At 48.5% G+C, this 23,953-nt stretch overlaps 10 protein-coding genes across 10 annotated transcripts; 8 read left to right on the forward strand and 2 right to left on the reverse strand.

Moving 5' to 3' along the window:
* Window positions 1-126: 126 nt before the first annotated feature.
* Window positions 127-2,180, forward strand: BC939DRAFT_462875 (26S protease regulatory subunit 7). Its single transcript, XM_051557182.1, has 6 exons — window positions 127-235; window positions 345-424; window positions 567-740; window positions 893-1,035; window positions 1,155-1,475; window positions 1,559-2,180. The coding sequence occupies exons 1-6, from the start codon at window positions 205-207 to the stop codon at window positions 2,115-2,117; spliced, it is 1,308 nt and encodes a 435-aa protein (XP_051408451.1). The 5' UTR covers window positions 127-204; the 3' UTR covers window positions 2,118-2,180.
* BC939DRAFT_495916 (uncharacterized protein) lies at window positions 2,172-5,017 on the forward strand. The gene is made up of 6 exons (XM_051559666.1): window positions 2,172-2,587; window positions 2,724-2,891; window positions 3,016-3,730; window positions 3,970-4,084; window positions 4,245-4,307; window positions 4,419-5,017. Exons 1-6 carry the CDS (start codon window positions 2,377-2,379, stop codon window positions 4,836-4,838), a joined length of 1,692 nt encoding a protein of 563 aa, XP_051408452.1. The 5' UTR covers window positions 2,172-2,376; the 3' UTR covers window positions 4,839-5,017.
* Window positions 5,018-5,136: 119 nt separating this feature from the next.
* BC939DRAFT_480343 (coproporphyrinogen III oxidase-like protein) lies at window positions 5,137-6,380 on the reverse strand (the record flags this gene model as incomplete). The annotated part of the gene is made up of 3 exons (XM_051558929.1): window positions 5,137-6,096; window positions 6,191-6,268; window positions 6,372-6,380. The coding sequence occupies 3 exons, from the start codon at window positions 6,378-6,380 to the stop codon at window positions 5,137-5,139; spliced, it is 1,047 nt and encodes a 348-aa protein (XP_051408453.1).
* A 492-nt stretch (window positions 6,381-6,872) lies between these two features.
* Window positions 6,873-8,161, forward strand: BC939DRAFT_484968 (40S ribosomal protein S9; the record flags this gene model as incomplete). Its single annotated transcript, XM_051559281.1, has 3 exons — window positions 6,873-6,882; window positions 7,453-7,846; window positions 7,987-8,161. The coding sequence occupies 3 exons, from the start codon at window positions 6,873-6,875 to the stop codon at window positions 8,159-8,161; spliced, it is 579 nt and encodes a 192-aa protein (XP_051408454.1).
* Window positions 8,162-8,962: 801 nt separating this feature from the next.
* Window positions 8,963-12,170, forward strand: BC939DRAFT_415024 (MoaB/Mog domain-containing protein). Its single transcript, XM_051552989.1, has 9 exons — window positions 8,963-9,063; window positions 9,211-9,434; window positions 9,562-9,979; window positions 10,072-10,278; window positions 10,361-10,713; window positions 10,909-11,087; window positions 11,180-11,341; window positions 11,457-11,631; window positions 11,773-12,170. Exons 1-9 carry the CDS (start codon window positions 9,030-9,032, stop codon window positions 12,004-12,006), a joined length of 1,986 nt encoding a protein of 661 aa, XP_051408455.1. The 5' UTR covers window positions 8,963-9,029; the 3' UTR covers window positions 12,007-12,170.
* Window positions 12,171-14,973: 2,803 nt separating this feature from the next.
* BC939DRAFT_292585 (uncharacterized protein) lies at window positions 14,974-16,517 on the forward strand. The gene is made up of 2 exons (XM_051551308.1): window positions 14,974-15,168; window positions 15,388-16,517. The coding sequence occupies exon 2, from the start codon at window positions 15,466-15,468 to the stop codon at window positions 16,270-16,272; it is 807 nt and encodes a 268-aa protein (XP_051408456.1). The 5' UTR covers window positions 14,974-15,168; window positions 15,388-15,465; the 3' UTR covers window positions 16,273-16,517.
* Window positions 16,518-16,762: 245 nt separating this feature from the next.
* On the forward strand, window positions 16,763-17,173 carry BC939DRAFT_506534 (uncharacterized protein; the record flags this gene model as incomplete). Its single annotated transcript, XM_051560793.1, has 1 exon — window positions 16,763-17,173. The coding sequence occupies one exon, from the start codon at window positions 16,763-16,765 to the stop codon at window positions 17,171-17,173; it is 411 nt and encodes a 136-aa protein (XP_051408457.1).
* A 2,147-nt stretch (window positions 17,174-19,320) lies between these two features.
* Window positions 19,321-20,086, forward strand: BC939DRAFT_292629 (uncharacterized protein). The gene is made up of 3 exons (XM_051551309.1): window positions 19,321-19,353; window positions 19,672-19,769; window positions 19,863-20,086. Exons 2-3 carry the CDS (start codon window positions 19,712-19,714, stop codon window positions 20,003-20,005), a joined length of 201 nt encoding a protein of 66 aa, XP_051408458.1. The 5' UTR covers window positions 19,321-19,353; window positions 19,672-19,711; the 3' UTR covers window positions 20,006-20,086.
* Window position 20,087: 1 nt separating this feature from the next.
* Window positions 20,088-22,085, forward strand: BC939DRAFT_292630 (uncharacterized protein). The gene is made up of 4 exons (XM_051551310.1): window positions 20,088-20,721; window positions 20,809-21,388; window positions 21,489-21,644; window positions 21,740-22,085. Exons 1-4 carry the CDS (start codon window positions 20,131-20,133, stop codon window positions 22,015-22,017), a joined length of 1,605 nt encoding a protein of 534 aa, XP_051408459.1. The 5' UTR covers window positions 20,088-20,130; the 3' UTR covers window positions 22,018-22,085.
* Window positions 22,086-22,651: 566 nt separating this feature from the next.
* BC939DRAFT_480348 (ankyrin repeat-containing domain protein) lies at window positions 22,652-23,629 on the reverse strand (the record flags this gene model as incomplete). The annotated part of the gene is made up of 4 exons (XM_051558930.1): window positions 22,652-22,996; window positions 23,100-23,283; window positions 23,409-23,496; window positions 23,602-23,629. 4 exons carry the CDS (start codon window positions 23,627-23,629, stop codon window positions 22,652-22,654), a joined length of 645 nt encoding a protein of 214 aa, XP_051408460.1.
* Window positions 23,630-23,953: the final 324 nt, after the last annotated feature.

Below are 23,953 nucleotides of genomic sequence, written 5' to 3' on the forward strand. Positions count from 1 at the left end.
ATTGGACTCTATATGGAGTCGACGATCACGTGAGATATGTCAAAAATAACCATGACGTCCTCTCCTTCCTTTTTGGGACAATAAGGCATGCCACGCACGCAGTGCATGTGAATCAACCTTCCTTTCATCCTCGCTTTAGCATTTTGACCGCCATCACCACGAACTGCATCTCATTAGCACGCTACCCAACAACAACTCAACATCATGGCACCACCAAAAGAGAACTGGGAGAAATGTAAATACGGCTTTGACGTGTGTGGAGCGCTATCCAGGAAACTAAGGAACTCGCTTGTGGCCAAAAACTTATTTTGCTGACTGACTCGACCGACCTTCTCTGGCCATAGACAACAAGCCCGTCGATGACAAGGAGATGGAGAATATCGTCGCCTTGGATGAGGGCGATATTGCTTTGCTAAAGACATATGTATGTCTCCTTGATTTGCGTCGTACATCCGGACCATCACTTTTTCATATGGCTTTTTCTTGCGCGGCTCTTCTGCCTGTCTGGATGTCTGATCTGTCGTCGTTGACCGTGTTCAAACTAAAACCTCATGCTGCTTCATTAGGGTCAAGGACCATATGCCAAAGACTTGAAGAAATTGGAGAACGATATCAAGGATGCACAGAAGCGCGTGAACGAAAAGATTGGCGTTAAAGAGTCGGATACAGGATTGGCACCGCCGAGTCTGTGGGACATTCCTGCAGACAAGCAGCGCATGGGAGAAGAGCAGCCGCTGCAGGTACGGAAGACAGTAGCAATGGAGATACGGTTTTGAGCAACGGCTGGCAACAGGCGTTGTGGATCACGACAGCTGATTCATTGCCTAATACCATGAAATCAATTTACTTTTTTTTTTTTTTTTCGTCACCTTCGGTTTCGACTTGGGTACAGGTTGCAAGATGTACAAAGATCATCCAGGCAACAGGAGATGAACCAGCGAAGTATGTGATTAATGTCAAGCAGATCGCCAAGTTTGTCGTCGGCCTGGGTGAGAAGGTTTCCCCGACCGATATTGACGAGGGCATTCGAGTTGGGTAAGAGATTCTATACAAAGTATCTAAAAGGTGCAAACGCACGCTATCACGCAAGAAGGTAACCCCACAATGATTACTGACTGACCTCTCTTTGTATTTTATATTTGTTTCTATGACAGAGTGGACCGCACAAAGTATCATATTCAGATCCCATTGCCACCTAAGATCGATGCCTCGGTGACGATGATGCAGGTCGAGGAAAAGCCCGATGTGACCTACAGTGATGTTGGAGGATGCAAGGAGCAGATTGAAAAGTTGAGGGAGGTGGTCGAACTACCATTGTTGCAGCCGGAACGTTTTGTGAATTTGGGAATCGACCCGCCCAAGGGAGTGCTGCTGTATGGACCTCCTGGAACCGGAAAGACGCTGTGCGCTCGTGCTGCAGCAAATCGTACAGATGCAACGTTTATTCGTGTCATTGGATCCGAGTTGGTGCAAAAGTAAGTAATGTTTTGCTGCCTAAGCGGAGCTTGATAACTACGGGATACTATTGATCTAACGCTCGAATTATATTATTTCACAGATACATTGGAGAGGGCGCACGTATGGTGCGAGAGCTGTTTGAGATGGCCAAGACGAAGAAAGCATGCATCATTTTCTTTGACGAAGTCGATGCTATCGGAGGCGCGCGTTTCGACGATGGAGCAGGAGGCGACAATGAGGTGCAGCGTACGATGCTGGAGTTGATCAACCAGCTCGATGGATTCGACTCGCGTGGAAACATTAAAGTATTGATGGCGACCAACAGACCTGATACATTGGATCCAGCATTGCTGCGACCAGGTCGTTTGGATCGTAAGGTCGAGTTTTCACTCCCAGATCTCGAGGGAAGAGCACATATTCTGAAGATCCATGCGCGGTCGATGAGTGTGGAGCGTGATATTCGATATGAGTTGATTGCGAGGCTGTGCCCGAACAGTACAGGAGCGGAGTTGCGGTCGGTGTGCACAGAGGCGGGGATGTTTGCGATTCGGGCGAGGAGAAAGGTGGCGACGGAGAAGGATTTCTTAGAGGCGGTGAATAAGGTCATCAAGTCGTATGCCAAGTTCAGCAGTACGCCCAAGTACATGACCTACAACTAATAGGGAAGCAGGCGACAGCAAGAAGGAGCTGCAAAATAAAAAGAGGCTCGTTCTAATAACCACTGTAACCAATAACCAGATAACCCAATCGTTGACCAGAGCAGTCATTGAGAACAGTTCCTAGGAAGGGTGACTGTCTATCATCTGTGCGCAGAAAAGAAGGTCTCAGAAAAACACAACTGTTTGTCGTTCTTTCTACAGAGCACACTAACCCTCCTTCCTTCTTCCCGTTTTCTCCACTTTCATATTCGTTCCAACCATGGCTGAGGACGGCATCAGGAGAACAAAAACCGGCATCCCCTTACCGGGACCAGAGAGACCCGCTCGTCCGGAATGGGCTCTGGACGAAAACGACTTTCTCAAGGAAATGGATTCAGTCCCCTTGTTCATGAACAAGTTGCCCGAGGACGCCAGCGAAAACCCTCTTATTCTGGCGCTCCAGGATCTCGCCTACGATGGAACACCTGAAGGTAATGGCTGGCTTCAGGAGTATGTGATTCCGTAGTACAATTGGCTATAGTACCGGTTGGTCTTGCTACCAGCAACCAGCTTTAAGCCATGAAGGAGAGCGAGACCGACCCTGACACCTTTCCTACGAATTTGTAGAGGTGGCCGAAAACTTTAAGAACCAAGGAAACGATTGTTTTAAGCAAGGAAAGAAGTTCTACAAGGATGCCCTTGTTTTTTATACCAATGGTCTGGAGGTGTTCTGCAAGGACGACAAATTGAATGAGACTCTCTACGTCAACCGTGCCGCCTGCAACCTCCATTTCGGTAAGGGCTTTTAGGAAGTGATCTTTGACAAGCAAATAGGAACCAATTGCTTGCAAGGGATAACATTGCCGTGTACTCAATTTTTATGGTTCTCCTTCGACGCTTTATTCTGGATGCGCCGCAGGCAATTACAGGAAGGTCTTGACCGACTGCGCCCACGCCCTTAAGCTAAACCCCAAGAATGTCAAGGCCCTCTTCCGATCCGCCAAGGCTCTGTTCACACTAGAAATGTACCCCGAGGCCATTGACTGTTGCGACCATGCCTTGAATGCCGAGCCCGATAATCAGGCAGTCAAGGACGAGCGGGCCAAGATCCAGGCAGAATTTGATCGCAAGGAACAGATCAGGCGAGAGAAGGAGCTGCGGGAACAAAAGATTCGGGAAAAAAAGATGATAATCGAGACTGCACTAAAGAAGCGTAAAATCAAGACGGCAGCGACTCCGGGATTCAAACCGGATCATCCGCACGAGCTTCAGTTGGACCAGGATTTGGATCAGTTGACGATTCCGACGTTCTTTTTGTACCCGGAGCATAATGAGTCGGATCTTATTCAGGCGTTTAATGAGCAGGATGCGATTGGAGAGCAGTTGGCCGAGATCTTTTATGAACCGGCACCGTGGGATCCGGAGCACAAGTATAAGCCTGAGACAGTACAGACGTATTTTGAGACGGAAGATAGTGGTGGAAACTTGGGGTTGATGAAGGTCGGCCCAAACGTCAAGTTCATAACGGTGCTCTCGCATTCGAAGTATATCCTCAGAGACGGTATTGCACGATTTATGGTCGTTCCTAAGGAGGATAGTCAGTGGAAGAAGGATTGGCTGGCCAAGTATGGCAAGTAAAGAAAGGCCCATGGTCTCCCACTTGCATTGAACCATAAACTCTAAAATGTACGTCACATGATGTAAACAAACCGGGGGCAGGAACTGCTCCTTGAACCTTTTGAACCCTACTCTGAAGCAACCCTTGACCCTGCTCCAGTGCCGACCATCGTTTCTCTCTCTCTCTCTCTCCCAACGAACCGACTTTCATATAATACAGGATGCATCATGGAAAACACTTTCGCCGTCTTAACAGGACGATGTCGCATCGCAAATCGATGCTCCGGAACTTGGTCACACAGCTGATTCAGCACGATCGTATCAAGACGACTCTTCCAAAAGCTCAGGAGCTCAAGGCCCTTGCTGACCAGGTACTGCAAGAGAAACAGCTACACGTCGTAGCAATGCTCTCAGCTGACTCAACCTTGTCTCTTTGGCCGTGTTGAAAGACAGGGATCAGGATACACGCTTACATTCTCCGAAGAAAAGCATAATGTTTGTTAACAGGAGCAAATTGTACGATTTATCTAGATGATCACCCTCGGAAAGCGCGGTGATTTGCATGCCAAGGTCCAGGCTGCATCTTTCCTCAGAGTATGTTATTGCAAAAGCTAGGATCCAGAAGGACATTCATCGCACCCATGTAAAAACTCCTCCCTCGCGCTAAACCAACCCCCTTCGTTTCAATTTTCACTCTCTTGACAGGAACACGAGACGACATTGCCAAAGCTGTTCGGTCCCTTGGCTGAGCGTTTCAAGAGCCGAAAGGGCGGGTACACGCGCATCCACAAACTCGGTAACCGGTTCGGTGACAATGCACCCGTGGCCGTTATCGAACTGATCGACGGACCCGGCGATCTCAAGAATCAGATGCTGCTCAGGGCCTTGGCACGACAGGAAGAAGGGAAGGCCGGATCGATCAAGGAAATCGTCGAGGCGAATTTGAAAGAGGTGAAGACGACACCGGGCTTCAAGAGCAAGGCCCTTGCCCGTCATATTCCTAAAGTCCTGAGTTCGAACAAGTGGGAGCTCGCGGATCTGGAGGCCAAAGTCAGAGAATTGTCGCTCGGCGGCGGTGCAGCGAAGGAGGGCAAGGTCTTTGATGCAACTTCAACAAAGGCATAAGGAAAACATGAAACACATGAAGCGGACAAAATTACGGGATACAGAACAGAATGGGATTCAGCAAGGGTGCTGTTTTTAGCCAGGAAGGAAGACCATGGATCGGCAGTAGATCTCTATGCATTTTTCTTTTTTCTTTTTTTTTGTGTGTCGACAAATAGATATGGATTCACTTTTTTTTTCCGATTGTACTTTAACTCTGGTGCATTTGTAAAATACTATGCCCTCTAAAATGATAACTGAAGTTATATGTTTTTACAAGATGCGGCGTACGTTTAAATGGAATCTAAGCGCTCCATTTTTACAAAGGAATCCAATCCTTGGGCGTGCGAAGGACCTCCATGAGCCGGCCGTGGGCCTTGAGGCTTGGCTCGTGCATGTACTCCCACCTCGCTGTCAGTGGCATTGTCATCAGAATACTCTCGATACGCGCTCCGGGGGTGAGAAGTCCAAACTTGGTGCCTCGGTCATAGACCAAATTGAATTCGACATAGCGTCCACGACGAAGCTGTTGCCACAGCTTATCCTCTTCCGTGAAGGGCATATCCCTCCTCCTCTCCATGATGGGAACATACTGATCCAAGAAAGCCTTGCCGCAGGTCTGGACGAACGCAAAGAGCTCGTCTGGTTTCTTGTCGTCCAGATCGTCGAAAAAGATTCCACCGACACCTCGACGCTCGCCCCGATGTGGGATATAGAAATACTCATCGCACCATTTCTTGAAGTCTTTATAATACCGCGGATCATGCTTATCGCAGGCCTCCTTGATGACCCGATGGAAGTGCACCGCGTCCTCCTCATAAAGAATCGCCGGTGTCAAATCACATCCGCCGCCGAACCACCAAGAAACAGGCTCGCCGCCGTCGACGCTTCCTAGCTCAAAGTACCGGTAGTTAAAATGGACCGTGGGCGCATTCGGGTTATGTGGGTGCATCACACAGGAGATACCGGTGGCAAAGAAGGGCATGGCCTCCTTTGTGGTGGCAATGTTGGGGTGCTGGGCGCGCATCTGAGCCACAGCCGCGGGTGGAAGCATACCGTACACGACGGATACACCGACGCCGGCCTTCTCGAAAACCTTGCCGTCCTGGAGAACCATGGAGATGCCATCTCCACCTTCGACCCTATTCCACTGATCGACTTTGAATTTTCCTTCACCGTCAAGTTGTTCGATCCTGGAGGTGATCTCAGCCTGAAGTTTCTTGTTGAAGGCTTCCATGCGCAGACGCATGGGTGAATCCTCAGTCAGACCCTCAAGTTTCTGGATCGTAGATGAAGAAATAAGTAATTCGTATTAGATAGCACATACGATATGCAACTGCGCGTCGTCAGTGTGGTGTCATCAAGTCCCTTACACGTTTCTGATCAGCCTCTGCAGTCTTGCTGGGTTTCTTTTCCGCCTTCTTGGGTGCCTCGCATTCAGCCTGCTTCGTCTAGTAATACATCGCGACGTTACAAATCTTCGATTTAGCAATCTGAAAGCCTAGTTGCACACTGCGAGGGGGTTCTTCTCGAAAAGATCAATTGAGGACGTACTGCAGGCATCTGGCTCCAGAAGACAGCGCCAGCAGCAGCGGCTCCGAGGGCCACGACCGTTTTGAAAGAGACTGAGGATCGCTGAGTCTTCGGTGCCGCCGCGGAGTAGGACCGGCTTTGAGAAACGACCGCACGCGACCATGATCTGAATTAAAAAAAAAAAAAAAAAAAAAACAAGGAACGCGCGCGTGTTAGAGGGGGGGAAAAGCAGGCACGACAATTGGGGGCAGCCATTTCCTGTAGAAGAAGTATCTCGGAGACAGATGAGAAGCACTTACGATCTGACAGGCGATAGTTGTGCTAAGAATTTGTTCAAGAAGAAAAATGGAGCGGAGTAATTAGGGTCAAAGAAAAAAAAAACGCGGGTGCCACGACCTCATAGACCACTTTCATACTCGAGGCAAATAGAGTGAGTAAGGGAGACATTGAAGCGATGGTTTTTTCAAGAGCTTACAGGCGCGAGAGAGACTGCGCAAGGAAGTTGACCGGGCAAGGTGCGCCATGGCGAGATGTCGTTGCCGGGAAGGGATGAGAGAAGTGAAGGTGGTTGGTTTCCTTTCCCAGGCACCTTCGGGAGGTATTACCGGTGGGTGCACCCGAAGATGTCACATGATATGCATTTTCTGTGTGGCCAATTTTTTTCCTGGGCCATCCATACAAGAAGGGCAGCTTGACGAATAGAGTTGGATCCTTCTTTCACTTTCAACCAGTAATCATCGGATCCATATGCATTTCAATTCGCAAACGAAATGATACCACAGGGACCAGCAAAGAGCAACGAGGGACGGACGAACACAGGGCATTGGCTTTTCTGGGGATCATCGCAATTATCATCTCACCAGAGGGGGGCATGGAGACGATTTTGATTTTTCGAAATTGCAATTCGATCCATGCCAGAGATTTGATCCCACATCGCCTTTGCTTAGCATTTGTTCGTTTTCAGTTCTCTGCGTCGTTTCAAGGAAGCAGGAATATCAGCATAATTGAAAACAATGGACTAATCGCCCAATTCTTTCACATTATCACTTGTACCACTTCCAACCACTACCCACCACTACCGCAACAACAGTGCCTTCCGGAGCTCCCAAGAACTGCTCAAAGACCTACAAGGTTCCCCGTCGTCCCTTCGAGGCCGCTCGCCTCGACCAGGAGTTGAAGCTCGTCGGAGAGTACGGTCTCCGCAACAAGCGCGAGATCTGGCGCATTGGTTACACCCTGTCCAACATCCGTCGTGCTGCCCGTGAGCTCTTGACGCTCGAGGACAAGGACCCCCGCCGTCTGTTCGAGGGTAACGCCTTGATTCGCCGTCTGGTCCGTATCGGTGTCTTGGATGAGGACAAGATGAAGCTCGATTACGTCTTGGCCTTGAAGATCGAGGATTTCTTGGAGCGTCGTCTCCAGACCCAGGTCTTCAAGCTCGGTCTTGCCAAGTCCATCCACCACGCCCGTGTCTTGATCCGCCAGCGTCACATTCGGTAAGTTTGGCATGTGCCACGGCTTTTGCTATCATTATCGTTGTATTATTCAGGAGCTTGTATTTTCTTTAGCTTTATTATAGTAGAGGAAAGATACTTGACTGATTTTATCTTACTACAATCGCTTTGAATAATAATAGCGTCGGCAAACAGGTCGTCGATATCCCCTCCTTCGTTGTCCGCCTCGACTCCCAGAAGCACATCGATTTCTCCCTCACCTCTCCCTATGGTGGTGGACGTGCCGGTCGTGTCAAGAGAAAGCGTGCTGCTGCCGCTGCCAGCAAGGATGCTGGTGGTGATGAGGATGACGAGTAAATCCTCTCTGGCTTAATGCATATTTGAGCAACCTTGAAAACTCCATATCCTTGATCCTTATTTGTTTTTTTAATCATGAGAATAAAGAGCAGAGAATCAAATGTACAGCTTCTTGTAAGATATGATTAATTATGGTAAAAGATAGATGTGAGTGTGGAACATAGTTTGGTCCATGGTCAATTGAACGAAGGTGTAGAGCAACAGCAACATAACCCCCTCATTAGAAGTTTAGAACCTCAACCGCTTTGCTTTTCGTCAACCTTATGCCTTGCAAATAAGTACCGATTGGTGCCCGCGCAATGATTCAGGTCTCCCGTTTATCAACTAGCAGAAGAATATAGGAATAGGCAGCGCGAGTAACCCCATCGTATTTCCACCAGGCTCATTTGCACCTGTTATAAAAGGCCACCTGCAGAATGAAGCGAAGGAAGGACGAAAAGTAATGGAAAAATGTGCATTCGCACTGATGGCTTGCAAACATCTATCCATTTCTTCTTTTCGAAAGCAGTAGAGCCGATCCGGTTGTGCTCCAGCAACATTCAGAAAGGTGTCTTCGGATCGCTAGGGCCATTTCCTTGGTGTAGGCCCATTTGCTTATCAGATTGCTTAAGAACAATTCTCGATATCATTTGACGCTTATTTTTTAACTGAAGTGGGACCTGAACAGCAGCAATATTTGGTTCATAAGCGTGCGATATCTGAGTGCGACGCGTGAGAGATTGGTGGCGCGAAAAATGTGACGCCGTGCGGGGGGTCATGACCCAGTCTTGACGCCGAATAGAGTTCTCCGCATCGCACTCTCTCCACTTTTCTCTGTGCCATTGCATACCATCCTCCTCTCTTAATCACATCCACTTCATTCCATCAAATGACTGATCAACTGCGCGTCGGAGTCCTCACAAGTAAGTATTTGTTACCAGCTCGGCCTCTTGGAGCTTATAGAAAACGTGTCTGCGCACTTGCCCGTTTGCCAACGCGTCTTGGGTCTGCTCTCAATTGACTAATTGACTCAACACTCATTTTGCCTTACTCTTTCCGGGACGGATCAGTCAGTGATACGGCTTCACTGGATCCTGCGTCGGACACCAGCGGACCCGCTCTCTGTCAATTGCTCGAAGCGGAGCCACGGTATACTGTCCAGACGAGAGCGATCGTACCAGACGACTTCAAAACCATTCAGAAAACCATTACCGCATGGTGCGACGATCTCAATCTTCACCTTGTCCTAAGCACTGGTGGAACGGGCTTTGGCGTCCGGGACTGTACCCCAGAGGTAAATGGACTTGCAAGAACGCCGACAGTACTCCATTGGTGCCCATGGTTCTTTTATTTTCCTGGCTGCTTTCTGTCTTTAACATCTTACTCACCCCTGCTTTTTTTTTTTTTTAAATGCTACGTAGGCTGTTCAACCGCTTCTGGAGAAACAGACGCCAGGAATTACACACTCGATTTTTGCAAAGTCCATCCAGATCACACCATTCGCGGCTCTCAGTAGAGCTGTGTCCGGGATCCGTGGTCAGACTCTGATCATTACATTCCCTGGAAGTCCCAAGGCAGTCAAGGAGAACTTTGAAGCCTTGTCCAAGATGCTGCCGCATGCCGTTGATCTCGTGAGAGGGGGCACAGGAAAGAAGGTGCACGAGAAAATGCAAGGAGGACCACGACCCTCAGGTGTGGCTGCCGATAAGGATACCAAGTCTGGCAGCTCGCATGGTCATGGGCATGAACATGGACACGGGCACGGTGGACATACTTGTTTCCATCACAGTGACAGAGAAGTGAGATCGGATGCTGCCTCGCTCGGCTTGGATACACCTGGTAGGCCTAACGAGGACGCAGAATATGATTCTGCGTTGAGGGCAGAGACTGTTTTCATTGACTAATCATATTGTATATCTGTTGGGATTTAGTACCACGAAGGCTTCGCAAGTCACCATATCCTTTGATTCCAATGGATCAGGCCATGAAGGCTGTCATGGACAGGATTGTACCACTTTCTTCTGTGGAACAGCCTGTGGACGAGGCGTTGATTGGAGCCGTTTTAGATGAGGACGTCGTGGCAGTCGAGGCAGTTCCTGGATATCGTGCCTCCATTTTGGATGGATACGCGGTCATCGGTATGTGCTGTACTGTCAACTCTCTATCCTACACGAGTTATATTTTGTTGACACGGGATTATTTACTCTTTTGTTGCTATAGACGCCGATGGTCCAGGTCAATATCCAGTGACCGCAGTCTCGATTGCGGCTGCTACATCGGAAAGCGCAGTGACGAGACTTCTCCCGGGACAGATTGCAAGAATTACTACAGGAGGACCTGTACCCGAAGGCGCCACAGCTGTAGTGATGGTGGAAGATACGCAGCTAATCAAGTCGTCAGAGGACGGAACACGCGAGGAGATTGTGGAGATCCTGGCTAAGGTCCGCCGCGGCGAAGCAATTCGAGAAATCGGGTCAGATGTGCAGGTGGGCCAAACGGTGCTCAAAAAGGGTCAAGTCGTCTCTGCAGTCGGTGGTGAGATTGGAGTCTTGGCGTCTATTGGCGTTCGCAAGGTAACGTTGAGGGTGCATACTGCTCTGCATATTCATGCACTTTTGCACACATGCACACAAACAATCCCTTTATGCAGATCTTCCATCTTGGGACTTTTATTCATCCGCGCGGGATATACGTCTCAATACACGTGGCAAACTAAAACGTGGCACAATCTTTTTTTTTTTTCCCCTTTTTTGTTGTCTAACCTGCAGGTGCTTGTACGACAACGGCCTGTGGTGGGATTCTTGTCGACTGGACACGAGGTCGTCAACCATGACTATGCTTTGCCTTTGAAAATGGGACAGATCCGCGACAGCAATCGACCAACGCTCATTGCCGCCACAAAAGCTGCGGGGTTCCATCATTTGGACTTGGGTATCGCTCCTGATAGGTAAGTTGAAACCATGGGCTGCAAAGTATATATGCAGAACACTGGGAAAATAATTGCGCCTTACTAAGAATAATGTATCATGCAAAACATAGTCCTGAAGCCTTGGAGGCCGCCGTGAGGAGCGGATTAGAAAAGTGTGACATTGTTGTCACTACCGGCGGTGTTTCCATGGGAGAGATGGATCTCCTCAAGCCCATTCTGGAGCAAAAGATCGGTGCAACCATTCACTTTGGTCGCATCATGATGAAGCCAGGGTACGCAGAACATATACATCGCAAAAGAGTTTAGTCTGCGCCATCCGACAATCTCCCCGTTTCTGCTTGCATGTTACTCATTCTCGGCTTTATGTTTCCGCTGACTCAATAATAGAAAACCGACAACATTCGCTACGGTTCCAAATCCCAATGGCGGACAGCCCAGACTCATGTTTGGTCTGCCAGGCAATCCAGTCTCAGCAACTGTGACCTTCCACTTGTTTGTTCTCCCTGCACTTCGAAAGCTGGCGGGTTACGAAAAGTACATGTGGCCAAGCATCCAAGCAGAGGTAAGGACGCAGGCGAGCGTTGGAGATGTTCTCATGGAAGTCTCGATTCGATTGATGATGCCCCTGGGCAGTGGTTGCACACAATCTTGCATCTGTACTCATGCGTCATTACCAAAATGCATGTCCCTTGTGTTGCCGTAGATTACGCATGACGTTCGTTTAGATGAGCGACCAGAGTACCAGCGTGCCATCGTCTCTGTCACACCGGAAGGACATATCCAAGCCCAGTCCACGGACAAGAATCAGATGAGTAGTCGGATGGTAACGATGCTGGGTGCCAATAGTCTGATGGTGCTCCCAGGAAGGACCTCCAAACGATCCAGTGTTGCTGCGGGACAAAAGATTGAGTGTCTCTTGATCGGAAAGCTTGTCTAAAAGGCCAAAGACCCCGATCCATCCTCTTACTCCTGTTTAGTATATAAGCAATTGAGTTTTTTTTTTCTGTCTTCTCTTGCGAACCATGGGCTGGCATGGAAAACGGATGGTTTTTAATAAAAACTGCCTCGCAATTTGAACCTTGCGTCCTTACGAGAACAAAAAAAAAAGTTATTCTTGAGCTGCTCTGTCGTTTAGCCAATTTTCAATCATGTCCAGCTTTTGCGAGTGCTCAATCCTCCCCGATAAATGCCATGCGAGCAAAACGTGGCCTTTAGACCACCCCCTGACTCTTGATTGCGCTAGTGTATTTTTGAAAGCCATGGTCGACAATACTCAAGGTACGAATGGTCAAGACATGCCCCTGATTCTGATGATGCTGTGCGTGCAGCACGTTTTTTTTTTATACGTCAACCAACGATTACATATTGAAGAGGACCCTTGACCATTGCAGGTTTGTAGATGAGGCAAGACAGCAATTAGGAAATATCAAAGATGCGCGGGAGATTGGCATACTCTTTTGCAGATTACGTCTTTTTTCTATTTTTTTGTGGAGGAGAGACGTTCAAAGTATGGCATCAGGATAGCCACGAGGATAGGTTGGCTACTGTACATGTACATCAGCGCGGGAACTTCAGGAAACAGAGAGTAAGATGTAGGAGGACAAGAACGGGGTGCAACGGTCCGGCGCATGGTTTTGCCCATGGTTACCCAGGTCACCCTATGCAGGATTGTTGTTTTTTGTGTCAACATGAGCGAGCATGCAGACATGCGGCAGACCATGGGTACTGTATCTAAAGACTGACACTCTACTGAATCAAACAATCTCAGTTTCGTTTCTTTTTCTAATTCTCTTTTTTCTATTGTAAGTGTATGGTCCGCATAGGCGGGTGACAAGGCGCCATGCGATGATTGGTATGATTGATAGGCAAAGCTATCTTGAAAAAAAATATATGGGTGTATGGACCGCATGCTGCAAGCATGCATGGTTTAACATGGCGTGGATTGTAAAATGTATAAAAAAAAAACGAGAGCAGCGATGAATAAGGCTACAAGTTACTTTGTTGTTTGTCGAGCACTGAATAAGTTTTTCTGAGCATCTATTTTTTTTTTTTTTTTTTTTTTTCGTTTGGTCTCCCCTCTAATGGTAAATGCTGAGGACCATGGCCGCGACTGCAGCATGCCCCAGGCTATTACACAATAAGTGATCTTGGGCCCCATCCAACCCTTGCATTTAATGCAGAGCTCAGGTACAATGCAGTGCTTATTTCAGTTGCCTAACACGCCAGCCAGCGAATGCTGAGCCGATCGATTGCGATGTTACATTTGCTGCAGAATATACATCAGCAGAGATAGGATAAGCACGAGTGTACCTGTGTCTGTGTGTACTCCAGTTTCCAGTTTGGAGGGAAAAAGAAAACATGGCATTTGACTTCAGCATGAGCGGTGAGCGGCGGCGGGTAGGAGGAGGGGGAAGAAGAGGTGGAAGAAGAATGGGAAATGAACGGTGATGGTTACACCGCACCCGCTCTTAAACCCAGTTCCGTTCATTTAACTGTTGCCCCATGCTTTCGGCATGTGTCATATTGTTAGAGGAGGGGCGCACATAGCCTTGTTGCCCAACGGCTCGGCGCTGTCTTCAAGGCAAGGTGGTCAAATTATCGGCGCTAAAATGAAAATAAGAATGTAGGCTCATTTGTAGACTGAGAAGTCCTATTATTTCATTACTGCTATCCTTTCTTTCTTTATCGGACCATTGGTGAGAGTGATGATCGATAAAGGGGAAGGGAACATCAGAGGCGAGTGTGGAGAGTAATTCGATTGCCGGATGTCTACGAGATACATCCAGATATATCAACCAACAATCGCCTGTAGATCTCCCTTTTTTGGCTGGGACTACGGATGAATACTGCGTCAGGGTCTGCTTGGTGTCTATGTTTCTATAAAAGCACGACACATGGAGACCTGCAGCTCATGGCGGGTGCTCAGAAGATGTGTCCCGTCCTCTGCTCTGCTCCCCCGTCGGGGAGCGACAAGAAACAAAGGCCGTTTAATGGTGCATAGCATAGTCTACATGGTCTATAGACTATTCTTTCTTTTTTAATTGCGCTCAATGCCTATCTGATTGATTATCCCATTCATTCACTCATTTGCTTTTGCTCCGCATGTAAAAGTATTAGTAAAACAAAAGAGTATTTTTGTAATGCAATAACAACAACAACAACACAACAACAAACACCCACGACAGCTAACAGATGGTGATAATGATGATGAGGCCGATGAGCTGGTGGCGACGGGGTCCATTGGTCTCTTGGGTCCTGCAGCAACTAAAAAAAAAAGTATTTGAGCATGCAGCAGATGGTGTCCATCTCCTCTCTTTCTTCCTCTCTCACAGTTCTCGTTTGCATTTCCTCAATCCTCTTTACCATTCGTACTTCTCCTCCTGCGCTGCTTCTGCCCCCTTTTTGTCGTCCTCGCATTTGATCCCTCTACGGCTGAATCACACCTCTTGATCTCTCTCTTTTCTCTCTTCTGTGCCTCCTCACTCCTCTTCTCCCCTTTCTGCATTCCCGTCCCCATCGACGGACAGCATTAACACCGACAAAGGAAAAAAACGTGAGTCCTCCTCCCTTTTGTCACATCCCTTCGGGCGGGTTTATTGCACACACAAATGTTCCCTCGTAGCCCTGAGTCCTGCTGTCTTGCTTGATCCTCGACCGTTATTTTTAACGTTTGCTCGTCATACATGACATCCGTCGTCAATTGTCGACGACGCTGGTGCCCCGGGGAGGAAAAGATGTGACAGCATCGCCGAGTCGGTGCCCTTCGAACGCATCATCGACACGGCCGCCCTCCTCTCCCTCATCGTCCTACGGGCTCGTCTCTCCTTCATTTTGTCCGCCGATTATGCACTTACTGCTCGACTGCATCTACTGAAGATGGTCCCGCTCTTCACGTTCGTTCCGCACCTGTTACATATCTATATAAAGGCGGAAACCACGACCTCGAGAGATCGCGTCTTGTCTTGTTGCCTCGACAATTTGATCCATACCTTCTATCCCGCATTCCTTCAACACGATACCACCACACACACACCCTACACCGGGCCTTTTCTTCTCTTTCAGTTAACAGCTGCCATTGCAGGGTAACAATACGATCTCGGTTCTCGTCTGTCCTCTGCACCCTTCTCTTTCCTCTTTGCATTACCCTTCATTTTAAGGATACTCGAGGGAGCACTCCTACTTCCTTCAGTCTCTACTCCCTGCTCCTTTGGCTCCTAGCGGTCCCAATAACCACGTCTAAAGCCCTTCGTCTCTCCATAAAAGCGTGCAAGCTGAAAGCTAACCTCAGAATGCTCTTTTATTCCCTTTTCTCAACTAGACGTTTCTCTACCCTGTCTACACCAGAGCCCTCGCTAGGGACCGTCGCACAAGCCAAATAACACAAACACATACTACCATGTCCAGCATTTGCAACCGGATCTACGATGATGGCCTTGGTCTTTTGGGCCCACAGAAGAACGTCATTCGCACAAGACGCCTCTCCGTACGAAAGCAGCAACTTTATCGACGAGAGGACCTTACAGCCGCTGAGCTCCTTTACACATACACGACTCAGCCCCACTCCGAAGCGCTGTGGGCCCTGTCGTCGTGTTCCTCTAGCCGGCCTAGACACATGAAAGAGGCGGCATGCTGTGCGCCTTCTGCTGCGGCTCCAAAAAACCGAAGAAATGATTTGGCTTCCACTGAGGAGTCCTGGAATGGACAAAGCCGATCCGCGGGCGGATTGGTTTCCCTCACAGACTCTTCATCTGTATCAGCGCAGGCCCATCTCGGCATTGGATCAAAGACTGACGCGTTCACATCATGCCAACAGCAGCACCATGGTCCAGTACCGCTTCCTCCAGCGACTTTTCGGGCGGACTTGCCTGGCTCTCCGCTTTCGCTTTGTGATGCACACTACGAGTCCGAATACACTTATCAACGCCCGATGCGGTCGACATATGTTTTTGGAGGATCACGAGCAATGGGCACAGGGGGTCGCAGCAGTGTTAGTGCTGGCGGTCGTGGAGGTGGCGCCAGCCCAGTTCCATCTGGTGTGCATCCGGGTCAAGAAGGAAATGATGGAGGAAACGACGATGTTGAGGGAGACGAGAGCGAAGGTGGCAGGCCAAAGCCGTCTTCGTATACCTTCCGCAGACGAAATGCCATTGTCGAGGGGTCGGAGGACGCGCCCAAGGCCAACGATTTTCCAAACTCGTCCTAAAGACAAAAAGTATAAAGATAGCCCTCATTCTATCTCTGTTCTTCCTTTCCCTTTAGTGTCCTTTGTTTCCGAGAACTCCACTGCCTCCTCTTCTCTCTTTCCTTCGTCTGCATTCATCTTCGCATATATACCCCATCATAACGAGCCATAACGATCTCCCGGTTTCCTTTGAAATGTCCTATTCTGTATGTCTGTACCGATTCCAGGGCCAAGGGTTCTTAGAAACGCATTTTTTTATTACGCATCCACAACTGATTTCAATTCATAATAATACATTCGCATAGACAATACTCCATTTTTTTTCTCTTGTCCTCGCCACAGTAATTTTGATGTGTATTTCCAAATGCGTACGTCAAAATAGGCTTGCATTTGACGACAATACGTATGACAGAAATACACCAGCCTGAGGGCAGGTGTATCTTCAAAATACGGATGTGATGGTGACAAAAACAGCGCCCAGTCAAACGAAGCATGCCCTTTTTTTTCACCCATGCTTAAAATCTCCGAACGCAAACAGCTTCTTCGCGACCTGGAACTGGCGGTATTTTTGGCTGACGATAACGACGACCATGAGGAAGCAGAAGAGTTTATGGCTCTATATGCATTCATCTCGTCGTCTCCCTTCATTGACGACCGTACTAGGCGACATCGAGATGATCATTTTTTCGTCGAAACGTTTCCAACACTCAACGACGACGAGTTTCGGTCAATATTCAGGACAACGAGGCAAGGCTTTGCCGCTCTTGTGAGGCAACTCGAGGACCACCTTGTTTTTTCGAACAACTCTAGATGCGCGCAGCTCCATCCTGCCTGGCAGATCGCGATAGCTCTGGCTCGTTTTGGCGGTGCTGAAAATGGCTCATCTGTGATGGTGAACAGGTACTTGCTGGTCTTGCAGTGAGAACGGTTACTCTTTACACCAAGCGGGTCATAAAAGCCTTGATGTCAGTCAGGGGCCAGTGGGTCTCATGGCCAGATGAGATACGAAGAAGGGAGATTGGTCAAGCGATGCATAGAGAAGGGCTTCCAGGCTGTGTAGGCTTCATCGGTGGAACCACTATTCCCCTTTCCCAAAAACCAGCCATCGATGGAGAAGCATATTTCGACGGAAAGAACAGGAACTTACTTCCACGCCTGGCGAATCCTTTGAAGACAGTTTTCTTAATTTTTAAATTGTTTTTTTTTTTAGATACTCTGTTGCTATGCAAATTAGCTGCGATATAGATAAGCGGATCATTGGGGTGCATCTTGGTTGCCCAGGACCATGTACGGACTCCTTTGTGTTCAAGCGGATGCATATATACAAGGAACCTCATTTTCATTTCTCGCCTGGAGAGTACTTGCTTGCGGATTCGGCCTGCGGCCTTACTACAACTTGTATTCCACCTTACAAGGCACCGGCGGCAAATTTGTCTGAGAACAGGGATTTCAACTTCTGCCTCGCAAAGTCTAGAGTCCGTAACGGGCACTGCATTGGGGTGCTCAAGTCTCGGTGGGGATCTCTGCGGGAGATGCGTCAGCGAGTTCGGAATGTAAAGGACATGTGTCTGTTCGTTGAATGGACAGCATCATGTTGTGTACTCCACAACATGCTAGCACAACTAGGCGATGCATGGGAGGAGATGTTTCTGGAGGATGGGGCTGCAGATAGAACTGACGAAAACAATGATGTACCAAGGGGCGCCAACAACTTTAGAGAGACCTTGAAGAAGACTACCCTCGAAACCAATCGTCAGCGAGGAGTGCTATAGAGTCTAGTTATAAAGACAGTTTTATTCCAGCTACTTATCGTTAACAATGGCCATGATGGCCTTGATACCCTCCAGTTTGAGCCCGTTGCTCATGGCTGACTGCACTAGCATAGCCTTCCGCGTCATAAACTAGAAGTTCGATTCTGCTTCCAGTTTTTCTTTCTCCCACAACGACTTCTTCACCTCCAGTTCGATCCTTTTCTTCTCACGCTCTATCCCCCGTCTAAGCCTGATTGCCAAGAGCTCCTTCCTCTTTGCCATGTCTTTGCCTCCTTCTTCGCTCTCCTCTTCTTCTGCTCTTCTTGAAAAAGCCACCAAGGGATTCTCGGGCACTTTCTTCCCATGCCTTCCATGTGTACTGTTTCATTGTTTCAGACGGCTCATGCTCCTTGAGTCGAGTGGGCTGGATGACAGGACATCACGGTGGGTGTTGCGGGGGTTTAGTACGCGATAGGGTAGAGCGCACCTCACTTGCAGCCCCTGCCTGGTGTGGGGCAGACTGATCGATAGTGCGATACCTCGCTATCAAAAGTTAATAGGGATCACAATAAGTTAGAGTTAATTTTATGCATGCTCCTTCTGCACTTGGGAGTACCGCTGAGAAAGATAATTGAACTGCTTCCAGAGATTGTCGTAGGTCATGGCGGCGTGAACTGAGGACGAAGGGAGTGTGCTAATTTGCAAAGGGGTTTGCAAAAGACCCGCAAAGACTTTCTGCGAGGCGGCAAACGTTTCCTGGGCAGTATTCTTGCAGGCGGCTTGACTGTGTGCCAAATAATGCTTCGTCATCATCGATATGAGTGACCAAAGTCGCATAGACGCTTTGGAATGTCGTATAGTGCAGGACATCTGGTCGCGACTGCACGTAGAAAACACTGAAGTTCAAAAGCTTTTGAACTAGAGGTCATATTGAACATTGGTTTGTAGAAGGACGGGTAAATACGCTCCAAACTTCGATTCAGCGGTTGTATTTGAAAATGAATAGGCGTCTCTAGTCAAAAGTTTTATGTCGCGACGTTCAGCACTATAGCTTTTGCAAGTGCTGTGAGGCAGACGCAAGTTCATACAGCGAGAGGGCCGCTACCATCGACGCCCCCGCAATGAAAATGACCTCTCCCTCCTTCCGAACTGTTCACTCCGGCCAAGTCCAACAAAAGTGCGCGGGTAAACGTCGGCTGATTTCGATTACATCCCCTCGATTTAGCAGCTGCATGATATCAGTGAAAAAAAAAAAAAAATACGGCTTATATAAATTATGGAAGCATGGCGTCCCATTCATTTATTTTATTCCTCTTCACTTCGAACCTGAGCACAAAGAAAAAAACAACAGGTAAAGATAACGTTCCTTCTAAACCTCCTGCTGCAGCATTTCACCAATGCATCACCTTCTCGACATGGGCGATTGACGAGTCATGTCGGGTCGCCTGTGCAGTAGGGATGCGGTCTCGTTGTCTGGCCCAGCAAAACGCAGTCTTAACAGAGTTGAGAACGCCCTGAGAATTTCAACGCTTGATAGTGCCGTCTAAGCTCTGATATGGGTTGCATCATCCACTCTCTCCTGCCTGCCTGCCACGAATACCTACTAATCACAGTTCTAATATGGTTGTATTCGACTACCACAGCATTTGTTCACCATTCATCCATATAGCTGTCTCCTTATTCTCCTAGTCCTCGCATTCATCCTCGCCATGAGTCTTGAGCAGATCGGCAAGCGTGCAGGGCGAATGCTCGCCAACAGGATGCGAGGTAAACCTGCTGCTGGGCACTCGGTGTGAGAAAAAGCTCAGCTCTCTGCCTTGGAAATTCTGTGTTAACATGCACTTTTTATTGGCTCCATAGAATATCTTACCGAGGCCAATAATGCTCCAGTCCAACCTCCAAAGCAATCCTTCCCCTCACAGACTGCTGAACACCAAGCCATGGTTGCCTCTCAGTACCCAGGAAATCAGCAGCCGCAGGGCCACTTTCCCTCACAGCAGTAAATACTCACGCCTACTCTGGTCCTTGGCGTTCGTCGAAAAAAGATGGTCATTGTTGCTGACTCTGTCGTAATTGTTTCAAAAATAGGCCCGTTCATGCACCGCCCTTTTATCAAGGGTCGCAGCAAATGGATGCCGGTGACCTGAGCGCCTTAATGATGCCGGACTCTTACAACAACACTATCCCCAACTTCTCTAGAGTTGGCTATAGAGAGGGACATGTCAGGATTCCAATGATACCTGTTCAGATGGTAGTCGAGCCTTCTCTTGACCTCTGCGCGGATGATACTTGCAGGATTCAGGAAGCAATCGATTATGTCGCATCCTTACCATTACAGTGCGTCGGTGAGGACGGTGCTCGTGTCAGGGGCGCAGTCTTGCTAAAGGCAGGAACTTATCGGGTTGCCGGTGCACTCATCATCAATGCCTCTGGCGTTGTCCTTAGAGGCGAGGGTCAGGATGAGCAGGGAACGATCATCATCGCCACCGGAGACATTCAGCGCGACTTCATTTTGGTAAACGGGATGCTTACATCCGACATGGGACGTGTGGAGACACAGCGCTGCAAAGCCAGGACGAGAGAGATGATGCCAACGAATGGGTATAAAGGGAGCAGAAAGCCCGATACATACACTCGTTCTGGTGTGTTTGTTCCCTGCGGAGCGACACACATTCCCGTACTAGACACTAAGGGATATGCTGTTGGTGATCGCATTGTGGTAAGTCCTGTTATGAACATGCTGTGGACGAAAATATGGAGCATTGGATTTTGAACCGTGATTTTACCCTTATATTCCCTATTTTAGATCGAACGTCCGGGCTGCGACCAATGGATTTGCGATCTCGGTATGGACAAATTGCCGCCACGACCCAACGGGCAACCCTCAACACAATGGACAGCGAAGTCCTTTACTTTTCGATTCGAGCGCAAGATTGTCGCTATTGACCAGGCAACGAAAACATTTATCATTGACGTACCCATGGTGATGTGTCTGGATCCAAAGTACCCTCCAGCCCGAATCTATGACCTCATCCACAAGTTCCCGACAATTTCGGATGTCGGTGTTGAGAACCTGCGTCTTGTTAGTGATTGGGATCGGAACAGCTCTGAAGACGAGAACCATGGATGGTATGCCATTCTGGTCGACAACACTATCAACGGCTGGGTGGCTGATGTGACAACGATGTGCTTTGCAAGCGGTATCTTTGCCGCTGCTTGGTCCAGATATGTAACTATTCAGGATTGCTCTGTGTTAAATCCGGTTTCAAAGCCTTCGGAAGGAGGCCGTCGGTACATGTTTAATCTCAGCGGTCAGATGGGTCTTGTTAAGCGCTGCTTCACCAATGCTGCTCGTCATGATTTTATTACGCTGGGACGCGTTTGTGGTATGTGCTGATGCTATGCTGAAGTGTTATCAAGGGCACTTAGATACATCCGCATGCTAATCCGATTTTATTTCTCTCATATTTGCACTTCAATTCCTAGGACCCAACGTTTTCGTTGACTCGACGGGGGTTGATGCTAACAATGATACGGGACCTCACGAGCGTTTTGCCATGGGAATTTTGTACGACAACATCACCTGCAACACCTTGAACGTGCGACAGCGAAGCTGGATGGGATCCGGACAAGGCTGGGCTGGTAAGTATTTGCAGCTTTGTGTCCATTTCTTTAGGATTTCAATGCGGTGTTGTAGTATTGGGCTTGACGCAATTTCATTTTTACGCTTTCCATAGGTGCTTTCCATGTTGTGTACAACTGCACAGCCAACGGAAATAACAACTGTTTTCAGGACCCACCAGGCACAACGAACTGGATTATCGGATTCAAAGGAGGACTGACTTCACGTCCTATGTTTGAGGCGCCTCGAACGAGAGTCATATCTCACAACCGTCCAGTTCAACCTCGCAGTCTTTACTGGGCGCAGTTGATTGAGCGTATGGGAGGAGACATTCAGCGAGTGAAGCGCATCTGTGGCATCGAAGGCAGGTTGCAGTATGCTCCACGGTGTTAAGCTGACTTGTATATATCCAAATATCCAATACAAAATGACCTTGAGTAGCATTGAAATTGAAGCTTGAACAATATCTATTCCAGAATGCTGTGGAAAGAATTTTGGTGAGCAGATCTAAGGGTGGCACATCGTCATACTACGCGCATGGCGTACCGACCCACAGAGCAAATAGAGACTGACAAGCGTGCAAAGGAGCTGCAGAAACATCGTGGAGGAATAGGCGTGGCAGCGAACGAGCAAGCTCCAAAGAACAAAAGGCCTCAAACCGCGTGAGCGACGACACGACTAGTGGGGCAGGATAGGACAGCGGAGAAGAGGGTGGGGATAGCTGAGCAGACAGGGATAAAAAGAGATCCCATACCACGTAAACGACGGTATTGTAGTATCCAGGAATAGTGAGTTTTCTTAAGCTGAATACGTTCAACTGATAATCTGATGAAATTCTAACACTTTCGATTACAGCTGTGGTTATCGCCATTCACGTTCAAAGCGCTTCAATACCAGTCAATCCAGCATGCAGAGTGCGCGAACTCTGACCCCTAAACCCATGTGGATAATAACTATACCAATTTAACGAAAAGAACGATCTTGTTGCTCGCACTAAACACGAGTAATATGTATTGTGTATAGAAAACTATTGCTTGTTCTCCTGTGCCTGAAGTTCCTTTGAAAGTGCGGCTGCGCCCTCGGGGCCAGCCGTGGCCAACATCTCTGCAACCACAGCTTTAAGCTCCTCATCACGATCCTTGCCATCTGCTTCCGTTGCCTTCATGATAGTCTCTATCCTGTCCTTGTATGTGTTCTCTGTGGTATCCTGCTCTTCGGTTTTATCATCATCGCTGTCGGCCTCTTCTTCCAAAAGATGTGACATGTCCTCCTCAAGCTCATCGACATCTTTGTCGGGGTGGGGCACTCCAGTCAACTCGCGCAAGTAATGTGCGACCTCGAACCACTCCTCCTCCTCAGCGTTCTCAGCGGCCTAAGAGTAGGAAGCGAAAGACGAATTTATTTTTTTGTCCGATCAATGATTTTGCGCAGCTCATGGCATCTGCAGATATCCAATGCTTCCTTGAGGGTCTTACGGTCATCTCGTTTTCGTTGACATGCTTGGCGTCCGCTCCAGCGTTGACCAAGATCTCTGCGATTTCGACGGTCTCGCAAACAAACAGAGGTGAATCACCATCAGGATCCTGGATATTGACATTGGCGCCCTTCGCCAGCAGATACTTGATTAATTCTATGTGGCCATAGGATGCTGCGGCATGTCTATCATATTTTTAGGCGCATCAAGTATGAGTGAGGCAGATCTTGGAGAGGGTACAGCTGAACCCAGGTGATGGCAAAATGATCCGCTGCATGAGTATTTGCCTCCTGAAGCCGCCCCCACTTACAGCGTCGAGTATCCATTCTCATCCTGGGCATCAATTGAGACTCCCTTCTCCTCGACAAACTTTTTAACGGCCGCGAGGTCACCGTCGCCTATTTTTTTTTACGGTTCCATAAAGTGTTCAGGGATCAGTCAACAGGACCTAGATTCGCAGCGAATCAACAATGGAGTCTTCCACTGCTCCTCTGTTTCCTTACTAGCAGCAAGCCAGATGTTGTGAGACATGATGAAGGTGCAAAGAAGGGCAGTGAGGAGTGAAAGAGGAGTAAGGCGATCTCTCTCTCAACTAGCCTCCAAAGGCAGTTGAGGCACATTTCGGTGGCGCAGAAGCCTACATGTCTGCATGTTTAACAACTGAATGAAAATCGTCTTTTAGCCCTTCAGAACGCGCGCTACCTTTGTTCGCTTCGCCTCTCCAGCTGATCGTCTTCTTCACTACCGATCTTTCTGCCTTGTCTGCATTCACCGCACTCCAGAAAACAGGAACCTTCTTATTTTACAAGGAGAGCGGGCAAAAGTCGGGCTCGCTGGACCCAGTTCATCCAACCC

Source organism: Gamsiella multidivaricata (genome assembly GCF_025024155.1).
Source record: "Gamsiella multidivaricata strain RSA 2152 chromosome Unknown BC939scaffold_74, whole genome shotgun sequence".
In the NCBI taxonomy this organism is placed as follows: domain Eukaryota; kingdom Fungi; phylum Mortierellomycota; class Mortierellomycetes; order Mortierellales; family Mortierellaceae; genus Gamsiella; species Gamsiella multidivaricata.